Source organism: Pantherophis guttatus, chromosome 17, assembly GCF_059756535.1.
Source record: "Pantherophis guttatus breed Tessera chromosome 17, ASM5975653v1, whole genome shotgun sequence".
NCBI classification, from domain to species: domain Eukaryota; kingdom Metazoa; phylum Chordata; class Lepidosauria; order Squamata; family Colubridae; genus Pantherophis; species Pantherophis guttatus.
In genome coordinates, this window is record NC_142079.1 from 1,872,129 (window position 1) to 1,888,406 (window position 16,278).

The window sequence follows — 16,278 nt, forward strand, 5'->3', positions numbered from 1 at the left end:
TGAATGGTAGGCGCACAAGAGGTTCAACCAACCGCTTGAGAAGAAGGCTTTGTGTATTGTTTTAGTCCAGGGGTCAGCAACCCGCGGCTCTGGAGCTGCATGTGGCTCTTTCACCCCTCTGCTGTGGCTCCCTCTCGCTCAAAATATACGTCACAACCGCCAATGTGTAACACCTCTGACATGCGATTTATTGAGCTTTTTAACTCCGGGAGGCCAACCATGGATAAATCCAAGAAAAGAAAAGTTTCAGAAGAAAACAGAACATTTAATTCAACTACATATGCTAGTTTTGTGGCCGCTCAGGAAATAGTCAGGCACGGGAAGGGTTTTGTGGCTCCCGGTGTTTTCTTTTCTGTGGGAATAGAGCCCAAATGGCCCTTTGAGTATTTAAGATTGCCGACCCCTGTTCTAGTCAGATGAGAAAGAAGGAAATGGGGCAAGGTATAATTTCAAGGAACAACTGGAAGAGCTTGTAGGTGACCTATATTCTCAAAAGTACAGCTAGATCTTACTTTAAAGTAAAACGTGTTTAGTTCCTAAGAGCAAGCTGGCTGATCAAACTTTGCGTCTTTAATGTGAAAATGTTCTAACTGGCCTCAGCTCATTGAGCGTAATCACACCCTTGTGTCTCTCTGGCAGATGTTCATTGTGGACCGTGTGGAAGGAGATAGCTGCTCTCTGAATGAATTCACCGTGTCTGGTTCAACGTACGCTCCCGTCGGAGACATGTGAGAATGTTCATCCTTTTTGTTTGCCAGCTTATCCATCTACTGGTCTCTTGGTGTGCGGTGTGGCCAAGTCTAGGATTACGGGGCCTGAAAGGCAAATATTTGGATGCTATAAAAGAGGATTGAACTTGATCCGTAGATTTAAACCCCCTCAATCTGTAGATTGAAAAGTAATGGTTTTCCTTTGGGGAAGCAGGAAACCTGCCCTTGATTTGAGACATATTATTAATATTTGCTCTCTGTCTCTTGCCTGGGGAGAATATGATAATTCTCTACTGTACCCTTTTGTTTTGTTTTGTTTTGTTTTGTTTCTGAAAATGTAATCCAAAAGGGTCTTTCAGAGTTAGATTTTTGCTCTAGAAATGTCAGGCCCAAATCTAAACATTCAATTAAATAGATTTATTGCTAAAGGCCTATGTACCAGAATCTTCTCAACTAACAGTCCTTTTGATGGCATTCATCCAATTTTGTAAATTTTCCAGCTCTTAAAAGCAATTTTCATCCATTTGCTGCCTTCTACGGGTTTTTTTGTTTGTTTGTTTGAACTTGTTCCAATTTGTCTGACTCCTCCTAGGATCCAATTAGTTCACTGATAAATTAGGATTCTTTACATTGTCTGAAATTTCATCTCTTTTTTTCCCCCCCGCCTGATTCCTCCCCATCCCCAAACAGTTACAGAAACGATAAATCCGTCAAATGCTGCATGTACGACGGCCTCATTGAATTGGCTACAATCTGCGCCCTCTGTAACGATTCCTCTCTGGATTTCAATGAAGTGAGTAGCATTCGAGGGAATTGCCCCAGCAAAACTCTTTTTGTGGTCTTGCACGTAACTTTTCCGTGCCGTTTTGAAACACGTTAGTACCCATCAAGAAAATACAAGCCCGTTAAACTAGCACGGAGTATGAAGAACGGGAATTTGGAGCAGACATCATGAGTAATGGAAAATCTGTGATAAAAGGCTTTGTCCCCCTGCTAAAGCCTGTGTACACGCTTAGCAAAACGTGGGCTATGACAGCCTGCTTTGTTCAGTGTCATTCCATCTCTTAAATTGACCAATCCTGCAGGTGATTATGAATGACTCCCGGAAAATATTAGACTGTGCAGAGATGGACAGGTTGATTTTAAAAATAAAAGACACAGAAGAATATTACTTGACATGGAATAGATTTTATGTGTGGTTAGAGATAAGAGGTAGAAATTAGATGAAGAAAGATGATTGCTATGTATGAATTAAATATAAAGATGGTCTATGGTTATAAATAAGCCAATATAATCAACAGAGTTATAAATAAGCTAATATAAAAAGAAATTTAGCCAAAACTATTCTGTTACATTATTGCTATTGTTATCAGTATATGTGTTAATATTTCTTTTTGTTTTCTCTTTTGTTTTGTTTTTTGTAAATGATATACCCTGACAATACAGTGTATTTTTTTTTTTTTCTTTTAGGATCTTATTTACATAAGGGAATATTTTTCTAGGGGATGGGGTAGAAGAATAAAGATATTAAGAATAATTATGGTAATTCTGTAGGAAAGTGGGTGGAGAAAGGTTAGGTTATGGATTGTCTATTTTAAAGAAATGTTTAGATGTGAATATTTGTAACGAAGGGGGGAAACGAAATGGCTACTGGAACTGAATAAGTGTTAAATTAGGACTTTTTGAATACTTAGAATAGAAGTATGTTTTGAAATGTTATATTGTCTGAGGGGTAGTAAAAGGGTAGACTACGAGTAGAAATTGTTAAATTGGGAGATATAATAATATTATTATTTTAAATTAGGAGTTATTAGATAATGTTATAATAGAATGTCACTTTGAAATGCTTATTATAGCATAGTATACGGGGGGTATGATAATCTTATTAAAATGAAAGGGTTAGTATATGGAGATTGAGTATGTGGATAGTAAAGTATGATATAATCTGTTATGAACTTGGGTTTTACTATGAGGAAGTCAAGGGGAGGGGGGGTGGGGGGGAGGAGGGGGGGAAAAAGGGGGAAAAATCTGTATTTGAAAAACTTTTTCAATTAAAAAAAAAAATACAGTGTATTCATAATGCTTATGAATAAAAAAATAATAGTATATGATTATGAATGACTCCTCTGCTTTGTAGTAACAGCAGCTTTTTTTTCCTTTTTAAAGGTGAAGGGAGTTTACGAGAAGGTCGGGGAAGCCACCGAGACCGCCCTGACCTGTCTGGTGGAGAAGATGAACGTGTTCGACACGGATCTGAAAGGGCTGTCCAAGATCGAGCGGGCCAACGCTTGCAACTCGGTCAGTCCTTGTAAAAAGCTGGGCCTCTGGGGCGACCCAGGTTCCTTTCACGCACGCTGGTTCCAACCCCCGGTTCTGCCTCCTCTCCACACAGGTGATTAAGCAGCTGATGAGGAAGGAATTCACCCTCGAATTCTCCCGGGATAGGAAATCCATGTCTGTTTACTGCACTCCAAACAAACCCAGCCGGACGGCCATGACCAAGATGTTTGTGAAGGCAAGTACCCTGGAAGGGGTTGTGGGGGGGGGGGGGGATGTCACTGAAGAGGTGCCAGAAGGGATGGGCCAGATTGCAGGTAGTCCTCGACTTACAACCATTCATTTAGTGACGGTTCAAAGTTACAACAGCACGGGAAAGTGACTTACGACCATTTTTCACACTAACGGCTGCTGCAGCATCTCCCCACACGGTCATGAGGATTTGGATGCTTGGCAACCGGCCTGTAGTTATGAGGGTTGCCATGTCCGTGATATCCTCTTTTGTGACCTCATGAGCAAAGTCCATGGGGGAAGCAGACTCATTTAACGACCATGTGACTAACTTAACATCTGCAGTAATGATTCACTTAACAACTGTGGCAAGGAAGGCGGTCAAATGTGGGGGAAATTCACTTAACAACTGTCTTGCTTAGCAGTGGAAATTCTGGGCTCCGTTTTGACTGTAAGTCGAGGACTACCTGTAACCAGAACTCGACTCTGGGTTTAGGCGACAGCTTCACCTCCTTTGTGAAACTGCTCAGGGGTGATTCTCCGATGAAGAGGTAAAAAGAGTCTGCAGGCTGAATTGGTTCCTCTTTCGCTTTCCCGCAGGGCGCTCCAGAAGGAGTGATTGACAGGTGCACCCATTTCCGAGCAGGAAACATGAAAGTACCCTTAACCCCGGGGATTAAGCAGAAGATCATGACCGTCATCCGCGAGTGGGGCACCGGGAAGGACACGCTGCGTTGCCTGGCCCTGGCCACCCACGACAACCCGCCGAGAAAGGAGGACATGAACCTGGAAGACTCTACAGGTTTCATCACCTATGAGGTTGGTGTGATGTCAGGACGATGTTTTCATCGTTGGAGTCTCAACAGAGCTGATTTGACCTGCTGGGTGGGAGTCCCAGATTGGGTGGGCGGACCTCCTCGGGGATAAACTGAGTCCCTGCCTACGAAGCTCTGCGTTTCGTCATCTAGCTTGCCCAGATCACACTATGCCCTAGACCTGCGAGATCGAGATGAACTTTCCCTGTGGCTTTGGTTTGGGAGGAATGATAACTTCTCGAAGGAAGGAAGGAAGGACGGACAAAGTGGAGGGAGAGAGGAAAGCAGTTGGAAGGAAGGAAGGAAAGGAAGGAAGGAAGGAAGGAAGGAAGGAAGGAAAATTAGTGGAGGGAGAGAGGAAAGAAGTTGGAAGGACGGAAGGAAAGAAAGAAAATGAGCGGAGTGACAGGAAGGAAGTAGGAAGGAAGGAAGGAAGAAAAATTAGTGGAGGGAAAGAGGAAAGAAGTTAGAGGAAGGAAGGAAGGACGATTAGTGGAGGGAGAGAGGAAAGAAGTTGGAAGGAAGGAAGAAAAATTAGTGGAGGGAAAGAGGAAAGAAATTAGAGGAACGAAGGAAGGAAGAAAAATTAGTGGAGGGAGAGAAGAAAGAAGTTAGAAGGAAAGAAGGGTGGAAGGAAGGAAAGAGGAAAGAAAAGATGTGGCAGGTTACATGTTTAAAAGTTGCAAAGTAATAACGATAACCGAACATCATCGTCAATCTCCACTTTGGGGACTCCAGCTGTGGCAAATCAATCAGCTTCCTTCTGCTTGACCGTCTCTGGCCTTGCTCCTCTTTCAGACCAACCTGACCTTCGTGGGCTGCGTGGGAATGCTGGACCCGCCCCGCATCGAGGTGGCCTCCTCCATAAAGCTCTGCCGGCAAGCAGGCATCCGTGTGATTATGATAACAGGCGACAACAAGGGGACGGCGGTGGCCATCTGCCGGCGCATTGGCATTTTCGGCGAAGACGAGGACGTCACCACCAAAGCCTTCACCGGTCGGGAGTTTGATGAACTTTCGCCAGCCGGCCAGAGAGACGCCTGCATGAATGCCCGCTGTTTCGCCCGGGTGGAACCCTCCCACAAGTCCAAAATCGTGGAGTTTCTCCAGTCCTTCGATGACATCACAGCAATGGTAAGTGTGCGTGTGGGGAGTGCAAATAAACAGCAGCCTTTTGTGCACAGATGTTGGGTCTTGAGAAAACATACAAGTAGCTTCCAGTGATCCTTTGAAGTTATAACAAGGGATTTACGACAGTTTCCCACACTTATGACCTTTGCCACAATCTCATGGTCACATGCTCAAAATTTGGATGCTTGGCAACTGACATGTACTTAACGACGGTTGCAGTGTCCTGGGGTCATGTGATCCTCTTTTGCGACCTTCAGACAAGTAAAGTCAAGGGGGAATCGGAATAGAATAGAATAGAATAGAATAGAATAGAATAGAATAGAATAGAATAGAATAGAATAGAATAGAATAGAATAGAATAGAATAGAATAGAATAGGAGATAGTATGACATTTTTTATTGGACACACCAGGAATTTGTCTTTGGTGCATATGCTCTCAGTGTACATAAAAGAAAAGATACATTCGTCAAGAATCATAAGGTACAACACTTAATGATAGTCATAGGGAACAAATAAGCATTACAAATCATACTAAGGAACAGTCAATATAAATGTTAAGGATACCAGCAACAAGGTTAAAGTCATACAGTCATAAGTGGGAGGAGATGGGTGATAGGAACGATGAGAAGATTAATAGTAGTGCAGACTTAGTGAATAGTTTGACAGTGTTGAGGGAATTATTTGTTTAGCAGTGATGGCTTTTGGGAAAAAACTGTCCTTGTGTCTAGTTGTTCTGGTGTGCAGTGCTCTATAGCCTCGTTTTGAGGTAGGAGTTGAAACAGTTTACAGTATGTCCAGGTTGCGAGGGGTCTGTAGATATTTTCCCAGCCCTCTTTTTGACTCGTGCAGTATACAGGTCCTCCATGGAAGGCAGGTTGGTAGCCATTATTTTCTCTGCCGTTCTAATGATCCTCTGAAGTCGGTGTCTGTCTTGTTGGGTTGCAGAGCCAAACCAGACAGTTATGGAGGTGCAGATGACAGACTCCATCATTCCTCTGTAGAACTGGATCTGCAGCTCCTGGGGCAGTTTGAGCTTCCTGAGTTGGCGCAGAAAGAACATTCTTTGTTGTGCTTTTTTGATGAATAAGATTCACTTAACAACTGAATTACTAACTTAACCACAGTGATTCATTTAACTGTTGCAAGAAAAGTTGTAAAATGAGGCAAAACCCGCTTAACGACTGTCTCACTTAGCAACCGAAATGTCAAGGACTTCCTGTTCAGGAGGGGATGAATCAAAATAGAATTTATTAATCTATTCTGAGACTCCAGAAGGGTTCCAGAAATATTTCAGCCAATTCCAAGGTTATTGGCTGGTTACAGCCTTTGGGCATCCTGACCCAACCCAAAACTTATCCCAGACAGGAGACGGCGTCAACGATGCCCCCGCTTTGAAGAAGGCAGAAATTGGAATTGCCATGGGATCTGGCACGGCCGTGGCAAAGACAGCATCGGAAATGGTACTGGCGGATGACAATTTCTCCACCATTGTAGCCGCTGTGGAGGAAGGCCGGGCCATCTACAATAACATGAAGCAATTCATTCGCTACCTCATCTCCTCCAACGTTGGAGAAGTGGTCTGGTGAGTAACCCGGGCGTTTGCAATTAGGAGCAGAGCAAGGGCTGGATTCATCCAGGCAGCCGCTGTGGGTATCTGCCTCGCCCTCTTGAAAGAGAGAAGTTGATGAGGACCAAACGGGGGTATCATTCCTCGGTCTTGAGAACAGGCCCATCTAGATGGATAACTGGATCCCAAGGTAGCTTAAACTGCAGAGCTGTTTAAGGGTTTAGAATAGGAGCCCCCAACTTTGGCAATTTTAAGGCTTGTCAACTTTATTATCTATTTATTTATTATGAAATTTTATTTGCTGTCCATCTTGTTTCCAAGTTGCTCTGGGCAGCATACAAGATAAATGTGGCTGGCTGGGGAATTCTGGAGATAGGAGTCCACAGATCTTAAAGCTGCCTAGGTTGGAGAAGCCTTATCCAGAATAAAAGAAGGGAACCCAGAGATCTCTCTCTCCATTGGGGACACTTCACCCTGTCAGGCAGGGTTCAAGCCTTCCTTCCCGCTGTCCGCTTGCTCCGCCCTGAAAGCGTGAAAATCCAGAGGCCAGCTGTGGTTTAACTTCTAATAATCGTAGTTTAAGACACTCAGTGGCATTAACATGGCTTAACCTCTGTTCTTTCTTCTCCTCCTTTAGCATCTTTCTGACTGCCGCACTGGGCTTCCCGGAAGCTTTAATCCCTGTCCAGCTGCTATGGGTCAACCTTGTGACCGACGGACTTCCTGCCACCGCCCTGGGCTTTAACCCCCCTGATCTGGATATCATGAGCAAGCCACCTCGTAACCCCAAAGAGCCCCTCATCTCCGGGTGGCTCTTTTTCCGTTACTTGGCAATCGGATGTAAGTGTTTTGCTTGAGCGCCACGGAACTAGAGAGAGCAGAGAAGAGTTCCCTTCCCCCTTAATTCAGTATTTTTCAATCTTGGCCACTTGAACATGAATGGGTTTCAATTTCCTATGCCTGGCTGGGGAATTCTGGGAGTTGAAGTCCACCCTTCACGTGGCCAAGTTTAAGAAACACTACCATAATCAGACAGAGTCATAAAAATTGAGTTTGTAGCAAATTACGGTAACAGAAGATCGTCTTTGGGTACCAAAATCAATTCTCGGGGGCTGTATCCATTTCTCCTCCCTGTTCCTTTTTTTTAAAAAGAAGTTGCAGTCAAGTCAGTGGTTCTGTCTGAGTAGGACCTCCAGCTACAAGATTTTGTCCTGCAATTGCTTTGTGTTAAACGCAATTTCAAGTCTGGTTCTTATGCCAGGGGGTTAACTAAGGATAAATGCAACAGGCATCCCGAAAGACAGAGGCCTTGTTTTAGCAGAGTCCACACAACTCAAGGCTTTGTACACCAAACTCTTCTCACTCATACAACATGGCCCAGTGGTTCTCCACCTTTTCTTCACCATGGAACCTCCTTAAATACCCTTTACGTCCACGGATAATGGCTGCAGCCACCAAAACTCAACTCAAGATTCAAACATTTGTGGCCACCCTGTGCCATTGCAGCCCCCGAGGGATCTGTGGACCATAGGTTGAGAACCACTGACCTAGCTACTTTCCTGGATTTGTTCAGAGATTCGATGTGGGAAGGAATCCAGTTGTGAGAACTTGACCTAACCTTGCAGAACGATGGCAGGGGGAGACCCAAGAAGCCGTGGCCCATTGGTGGGGTGGCTATTAACTCAGTGGCGCAAGACACTTACCATGCTTTCTCTTCTCCTCAAGGCTACGTCGGAGCTGCCACGGTGGGCGCTGCGGCTTGGTGGTTCATAGCTGCCGACGGGGGCCCGAGAATTACCTACTACCAGCTGGTATTTCCTTCTTGATATTTCGGTTCTTGGCAACTTGTCTTCCGAACGAAGCTTAGCAGGGTTTTTTTTTTTTTGTTTGTTTGTTTTTGTAGCCTGCCTACATGGCGTGTCATTGGACGACGGGCTCAAAAATCTTATTAAAAACTATTCACAAGTATTGCGGAAAATCCTCTTAGTCATCCAAGGAGTCCCTGCTTAACAATAATAATCTGATTAGAAACCGTAGTTTTTTTAAAAAAAAAAAACCCAAACAAAACATTGTTCTTAACGGTGTTGTACTATTGAGGATGCTTTGATGAATTTGGGGCAGAGAAAAGAGCAAATTGCCCCCCCCTTTTTTTTTTTTGGTTGAGATTAACGTTGCCTTCTGCTGTTTTTCAGAGTCATTTCCTGCAGTGCAAAGAGGACAATCTGGATTTTGAAGGGGTCGACTGTGTGGTGTTTGAATCTCCCTATCCTATGACCATGGCGCTCTCCGTCTTGGTCACCATAGAGATGTGCAACGCCCTCAACAGGTTAGGATGCCTGCAGTGAGGAAGAGATCTTCTCTTCCTCTTCCTCCTCCTTTTCCTTTCATCTTCCTCCTCTTCCTCCTCCTCCTCCTCCTCACCACTCCATTTTCCATTAAAGAAGTCTTCCCCTTCATAGGCCCTCCAGAAGGATTGAGCTGAAACCCCTGTGGCTCCATTCCCACGAGCTTCTGCTGCCAACCTTTTTTCTCCTTTCCTCCCTCAGCCTCTCGGAGAACCAGTCCTTGCTAAGGATGCCCCCGTGGGAGAACGTCTGGCTCCTGGGATCCATTTGCTTGTCCATGTCTCTTCACTTCCTGATCCTTTATGTAGAACCATTGCCAGTAAGTCCCTGCAAACGCACACATTGGGGGAGGTGGGGGGCAGGAAGGGGAGCATCAGAAGCCCAGCTTGCTAAACCTCAAAGAGTTAGACTTCTTTCCCAGCTGCTTATTGCAAAAACAAAAGCAAAATCTGTGCCTTTATGAGCACATCATCCATTCATGTGGCACTCTACAAGTGAGCTATGGTTTATTGCTCCAAAGACTTACCGCCTTCACCCCATTCAAGGGTGAAGGAAAAGCAGAAGCCCATCCTGTCTTCCCCTGATTCGCCAAGGTCTCCCCAAACATCTGGCTAAGGCATGTTTCTCAAGCTCAGCATCTCTTAAAATGCGTGAACATCCAATTCCCAGAATTCCCCAACCATCATGGGATGGGAGTTGAAGTCCACCCGTCTCGAGGAAAAAGTTGACCTAGTGAATTCTGGGAGTTGAAGTTCACGCATTTTAAGACATGCCGAGGTTGTGAAATGTTGAATTCTGGGAGTTGGAAGCCCGCCCACCCTAAAGATGCGGCCCTTTGCATGAACTCCCGGCCTGACCCTTCGCCTTCTCTTTCCCCAGCTGATTTTCCAGATCACCCCTCTGAACGTGACCCAGTGGCTGATGGTGCTCAAGCTCTCCCTGCCGGTGATCCTGCTGGACGAGACTCTTAAATTTGTGGCCCGTACTTACCTAGAGCCGGGTAAAGATATTATGCCGCCCGCCACCAAACCACGTCCTTTGTCTGCATGCACCGAAGGGATCTCGTGGCCATTCGTGCTGCTGTCCTTGCCGTTGTTGATTTGGCTTTATAGCACAGACACTAACTTTAGTGACATGTTTTTTTCTTGACCTGAAGTCCGGTAGCGGTAGCTTGGCAGTCAGAGAGAGGTTTAACTTAAAAAAGAAAAGAAAAGAAAAGAAGAAAAAAAGAAAAAAATCGATTTTTTAAAAAATTGTTCCAAGCAATTTGTCTTATTCTGCTGAATTTTCACATGAACATGTTTGCCGGTGACTGAGGTTTCCATATTCTAGACTCTGGGTTTTTTTCCTCTTTTTTTTTTTTAATCTTTTTATTTTTCCCTTTTCCTTTTTCTTTCCCCTGACCCCTGTGTGGGGAGGGGGGGTGAGTCCTCTTCTCCCCCCACCCCACTTCTTTTATACACGAACTAGGGTGTCCATCGACATGTACAGAGAAATTAAACACTATTTTATGCAAATATTTTTTGTAGAGGAGACGCATGTACAGTGTTCTGTTTCATAGTTCACTCATCCTTGTAAAAACGATGACAGCGCTGGGGGTTGGGGGTGGGCTGGGGTGGGGGAGGCAGGGGATCACATTTTGAGAAACCCGTGATTGGTAGCTGATTTTAGGGAATGAGTGTCGTGGGAGACGTTTTCCTCCCTTAAACCAGAAGCATGCGAAACTCTCTTCATGTCTGCTGCATGGTTGAACATCTAATCCTAATTTATCATTCAGTTGGGCGTTTTCTGCACTGGGAAAACCAGACACCTCAATTTCTTTTTCTCCCTTCCTTCCTTCCTTTTCTTTCTTTTTCTTTTTCTTTTTCTTTTTTTTTGGTTTGGTTTCATTTTTTGCATTTGCCACCCAGTTATCCTTTAGATCAGGGGTCTCCAATCTTGGCAACTTTAAGACTTGTGGACTTCAACTCCCAGAATTCTGGGAGTTGAAGTCCATAAGTCTTAAAGTTGCCAAGATTGGAGACCCCTGCTTTAGATATTTACAAATATTCACAAGATATTTCCCAGAAAAATATCTTGCTTACACTCTGTCCTTGGTATCTTGTTGATCTCGCCGGTGCAGAAAACGTCATTTTGAGAGGCATCCCGCTAAAATTAGGTGGTGGGGTTTTTTGTTTTCCTCGTTTCATTTGTTTCTATATCCCCGACACGTGTAGAGGTTTTTGTTTTTTTTTTTTTAAAAAAAATCAAAAACAAAAAGCAGAAACAAAACTATTTATTTAAATATCGTCTGTATTTTTACTGTAACAAGGTTGCTTCACCAGCATTGCCCATTATGAGAAGGGATGGGAGAGGAACAGAAGGAAGGAATGGGGGGGTGGGAGGCAATCTGGATGGACTTTAAGCAAAGAGCAAAAAAAAAAAAAGAAGAAGAAGAAGAGAGAGAGAGAATAAATTTTCTTTTAAAATCGAGACCATTTTGTTTGGCATTTTCATTCCATTTTAATTCTTGCGTCAGGCTTTTTTTTCTTCTCCTCCTCCTTCTTCTCCCTCCCCTGTTCCATTCCTGTTATTAATCGGGGCATTTACAACCAAACCTTGATTGTGTTGGCTCAGAATTTTTGTGTGTGTTTTTTTTTTTTTTTTAAAGAGCTGGCATTTCTCTCTGGGTTTCCCCCCCCCCCCTTTTTTTGGTTTAGGCCTGTTAATTCTCCGTGCCACCTTATCGAGGTACCATCTGCTAGCCGCATCTTGGGCTGCAGCCAATAAGTTAACAACTTTTGTGTCCGTGTCTGTGTGTGTGTTGTAAAAATCTGTAAATACCATGTAACGCAATGAACACATTGTAGAGAACTCTTTTTATTTTCTCTCCCCACCCCGCCCTGTGGCACTAACCACCATCATTCTCTTGTGATCAGTGTCTGTGCATGGTGTCTTGTTTATTGCCTCCCCAAACTTGAGTCCTGTATTGATATGTAAGTTCATTAACAGTCTAACTGTGTGGTGTTTCTCTCCAATGCCTTCCAACATTTCATCGACTGAAGTGAGTATCTCTCTCCCATTTCGATGGTGGTGCGTGTTGCTATGTATGTAACAGTGGAAACATGAGGGCCCCTATGCTGTGTGACCCTTTCCAGAGACCTCAATAAACTCCCCATTGCAGTTTCTCTAGCCTACATTTTCTGCCTTAGCGTTGCACAAAAACCTTTCCCCCTTTCCCCGCCTTTCTGCTGAGTTAAATCTCAAGAGACTCAAATCGGTTGCCTTTATTCTAAAATCCCTGGGCCATGCTCCCTTCGTGGCTTCTCAAAATATTTGGAGTCCCCCTGGGGGACCTCGATGCTCTCTTGAGCCTTGGTGGTTTTCTTAGAGACGTTGCAGGACCCAACTAGGTTACATCATCAGTGCTAGAAGGGTTGAGGGGTTTGCGGAGTGGAGGAGGAGGAAGAGAAGGGAGAAAGAGAAGGAGGAGGAGTTGTATGGTCCTTAGTGCTCTCTGAGCTGCGTTGTTTCCTTACAGACGTTTCATGACCCATCTAGGGAACATTATCGGTGCTATCTCTCAGGTTCCCTTTGTCAGCACTTGGCTTTTCCTGGGGTTCGCTTGAAAGACGCACGGAAAATGTAGGAAAGGCTTTGCTAAGGAAGAGAATGCCTGGCTTTGTACGGAGAGACGGGACTTCTTAAATTGTCCTAACTTAACTTCGGCCTACATTGCTCAGGACACGCTTGATTTAGAAGGCGAGTTAGAGAGTTGGGACTAGCTGAGCCTGGAGGATTAACGTTGGTTGTAAGGTCGAGGTGCGCATCCGTAGGATTTTTCTTTGCATAGTTCAGATCTGCAGGCCCATCGCTTCAAAAAGGATGCGAGTCGGTGCTGTTTTTCCATTTGCACAAACAACACGTGTGAGTTACGGTTGCAGTCGGTCTTCATTCCCAGGTTAAGTTTGATTTTGCAAATACCACCCAACCCAGTGTTCCTTCCTCCCTCCCTCCCTCTTCAACGTGCCTTGGGCCACAAAACCGATTCCAAGACAGCAGGAGGATCTATTTTTAAAAGCCGAGCAGAGCTGCCCCTGGGATCCGTTTCTCTCCCTTTTTCTTTTATTTACACAATACAGCTGTCCCCTTAAATCAGCAGAACCTGGCTTGTTGCTGTTTCTAAATTGTTTTGGGTACAGATTTACAGTTGCTGGGTTTTGAACTTCCCTTTGTCTCCGGGAAAGGGACCCTTCGCTCTGTGATTGTAAAATAACCCAGGACAACCGATAAAAAAATTTAACTGCATGCAAGGAGAAAAGCAGGGAGGATTTCAGGAGAGACAAAGCATGCAACAACAATGCAGATTGTCTTGTGTCCTCACACCTGTTTCGTTGCACATCTTGCACTGCTTCCCTAATCTCTGCTCATGGCTTTAGCAGCACATTTTTTACCCATCAGTGCAAAAAAGAAAACCTATTTATTTCAACAAGCTGGGCTGGCCTGAGTTAAATTTTAAATTGATTTTAAATTGGGTTATCTTAATTTCGGCCAAAATATTTAATTATTTTAATACTGTTCTTAAATTTTGTATGCTTTGTTTTTATCTTGGCTGTGCACCGCCCTGAGTCCTATTGGAGAAGGGCGGTATAGAAATTTAATTAATAATAATAATAAAAAAATAAAAAAAAAATTCCCCAAAAGAGATGGGTACTTTTCTGGCATAGCCTACGACAAAAGGCAGATTGGAAAGGTTTTATTCAGAGGGAATGGATCAAACGGGCACCGTAGAATAAATCTGGTCAGAAAGTTTCAGAAAAAAGAAAAAAAAACTAATAGAGCCAATGGGTAGATGGTGGACAGTTTGATCTGCGGTTCTGAGTCTCTTTATTTGCTAAGAGATTTTGTTCTGTTCAAGAAATGAAGCAAAACTTGGCAGGTTCCTAACCTCCCGCCACTCACAAGTTGCTTTTTGTTTGAACGAATGCCTCTGATGAAATTATTATTTATTTTTTTAAATCGGGAGAAAGCTTAAGCGAGCTAGTCATTCTGCATAGCACAATGGCTGGGAAAGCCTTGACGGGAGGGTTGCGTGGAAAGGCTGTTGGTTACGATGGGCAAAGGAGACCTAGGAATCTGGAAATACGACTGGCCTACACGCCAAGGGTGGATGTAGATTTTTCTGGAAGAAAAGCAGTCAGACATTGCTAGGCAATAGTAACAATGCTGTTTTAAAGTTGCCTGTGCTTTCAAAGTCCTTAATCTGACCCAAATAGTGAAGATAGATGGATTAGATTCAGTTGGGCTCCAGATGTTTAGGGTTCAACCCTCCCCCTAAGAGAGGGGTTACAAGCCCCTAGTTTGTATTTCTGGGGTCTTAAAGGCGCAAGGTACAATTCTGAAGAGAGTGTCAACTCCACAATTGGCTGTATTTGTGTCTGATCCACTAAACCAGTTTGCAGCTTTCGGGTGGATGAAAACCTCCTAATTCTAAATGTCCTCTTAGCTTTTTAATGCTTAGTTCTTTTTCCGCTAACCTGTATTCTCCTGTTGGATCGTGGGAAGTTATGGTCAATTGCCTATCGCTACTAAGTCTTAAAGAGAAAAAAAAGCGATCTTTTGCTTTTATTATGCTTTCTTTATCTGTCTTTTATCACTAATGTTTTCTTTTCTCTCTCTCTCCCTCTCTCTCTTTCTCTTTTTCCCTCTCTCTTTTTTCCTTTGCAGTGATACTGGAGTAAAATCATTTAGTCCTAAACCAATTTTCGCAGAATTGTAAGGTTAATTTTCTTGCATGTGTCTTTAGCAACGCATCTGCTGAAAACATCTGCATGAGTCTTGTACATTGGAAAAAAGAAAAAAAAAACTTTTAAAAAACCTTCCCGAAAGCGAAGGAGGGAAAAAAAAAAAAAAATTGAACTGCAAACTTGTGTTCCGTGAAGGAAATGTGTGGTGCTCTTACAACTAAAAGTTTATATATACAGATCTACCAAACTGTGCAATATAGTTTTTAATTGATAAAAACAGACTTTTGCAAAAGATGTTCTGGGAATGCATGAAGACAAGGCTCCCTTTACCTGCTGAGCAAGAAATATGAGTGATGATCCGGCCAAGTTTTCTTTTCTCCCCTCCCCTCCCCCCTTTTTTTCCATATTTTCATTGTGTAAAATGTTATGACCCTTTATCAAATGTACAGTATTAGACTGTCAATGCATGCTTTTCAATTGTACGTAGCCGATGACCTCTATTGTATCTTTAAAAAAAAAAAAAAAAGTTAACAGTTTAAACAGCTCTGTACAATATGCAGTTCTATTTATACAGATCATTGATGGATGGTACCGTTCCTGAAATGTTTTAAGAAAACTCTTAAACCTTCAAATTCCATAACTTCAGCTTCTTCTTTTTTTTAAAAAAGGAAACAAAAAAAATAATAACCTGGAGCGTGCAAAGAAGACACTTCTTTTTGCACCGTAGTCACGTAACTTATTTTAACTCTAAAAAGTCGTTCAGTGCAATACACGAGTCGTGATGCATTTTATCCGAGCAAGCGTGCGAACCTGGAGGGGCTTTCCGACGCCAGCAAGCAGGAGACACCCTTGTTTTCCTTCCTTGATACTTTTCTCGGATGGATTTCAAACGCGAGCGGCGGCCCACGGGAGACACGCCGTCGTCTAGATCCTACCTCGAGGGAATTCCCACGGGCGAAACGGTGGCCGAGGCTTTGTCGCGTGGCTCCCGGCGTTGGGAGCCCTTCGGATCCCATTTCTAAGATAGCATGTGTGACTTTCTTTTTTTTTTTTAGAAGTTGTAAATAACGTCTGATGGAACATCACACTACCATCCTGGTTTCGGGTAAAATAAAAACTTATTCTACAGTAACACCTTTTGCCTTTGATGTATTTTCAAGGACTGGAGTTTGCAAGGATGCTGTCCAGTGGAGGGATTCAAAATTTAGTTTTACTACCGGTTCTGTGGGCGTAGCTTGGTGGGTGTGGCAGGGGAAGGATACTGTAAAATCTCCATTTCCTCCCCACCTCACTAACCTGCTTTCCAGCTCCGTTCTCCTGTGCAGACCTAGCCGATCAGCTGGGAGGCAGCCAATAGATGGGGACGGGGCCAGCCAGAGATGGTATTTGCTGGTTCTCCGAACTACTCAAAATTTCCGCTACCGGTTCTCCAAAACCGGCTGAATACCACCTCTGATGCTCTCCCTTTGCAACTTA

General features: G+C 43.7%; 1 protein-coding gene across 2 annotated transcripts in view; it reads left to right on the plus strand.

Moving 5' to 3' along the window:
• ATP2A2 (ATPase sarcoplasmic/endoplasmic reticulum Ca2+ transporting 2) overlaps window positions 1–15,934 on the plus strand; it is a 40,482-nt gene extending 24,548 nt beyond the window's left edge. The window contains exons 9-21 of one of the 2 annotated variants that reach the window (XM_034428747.3): window positions 640–728; window positions 1,401–1,503; window positions 2,877–3,008; window positions 3,103–3,225; window positions 3,819–4,037; window positions 4,832–5,167; window positions 6,526–6,746; window positions 7,369–7,571; window positions 8,457–8,542; window positions 8,924–9,057; window positions 9,278–9,395; window positions 9,956–10,076; window positions 14,783–15,934. In XM_034428747.3, the coding sequence (XP_034284638.1) occupies window positions 640–728; window positions 1,401–1,503; window positions 2,877–3,008; window positions 3,103–3,225; window positions 3,819–4,037; window positions 4,832–5,167; window positions 6,526–6,746; window positions 7,369–7,571; window positions 8,457–8,542; window positions 8,924–9,057; window positions 9,278–9,395; window positions 9,956–10,076; window positions 14,783–14,796 (1,899 nt within the window). In that variant the 3' untranslated portion in view covers window positions 14,797–15,934. Of the gene's footprint in view, window positions 1–639; window positions 729–1,400; window positions 1,504–2,876; window positions 3,009–3,102; window positions 3,226–3,818; window positions 4,038–4,831; window positions 5,168–6,525; window positions 6,747–7,368; window positions 7,572–8,456; window positions 8,543–8,923; window positions 9,058–9,277; window positions 9,396–9,955; window positions 10,594–14,782 lie in introns of those variants that run through there. The other variant, XM_034428746.3, reaches the window with a different exon arrangement.
• Window positions 15,935–16,278: the final 344 nt, after the last annotated feature.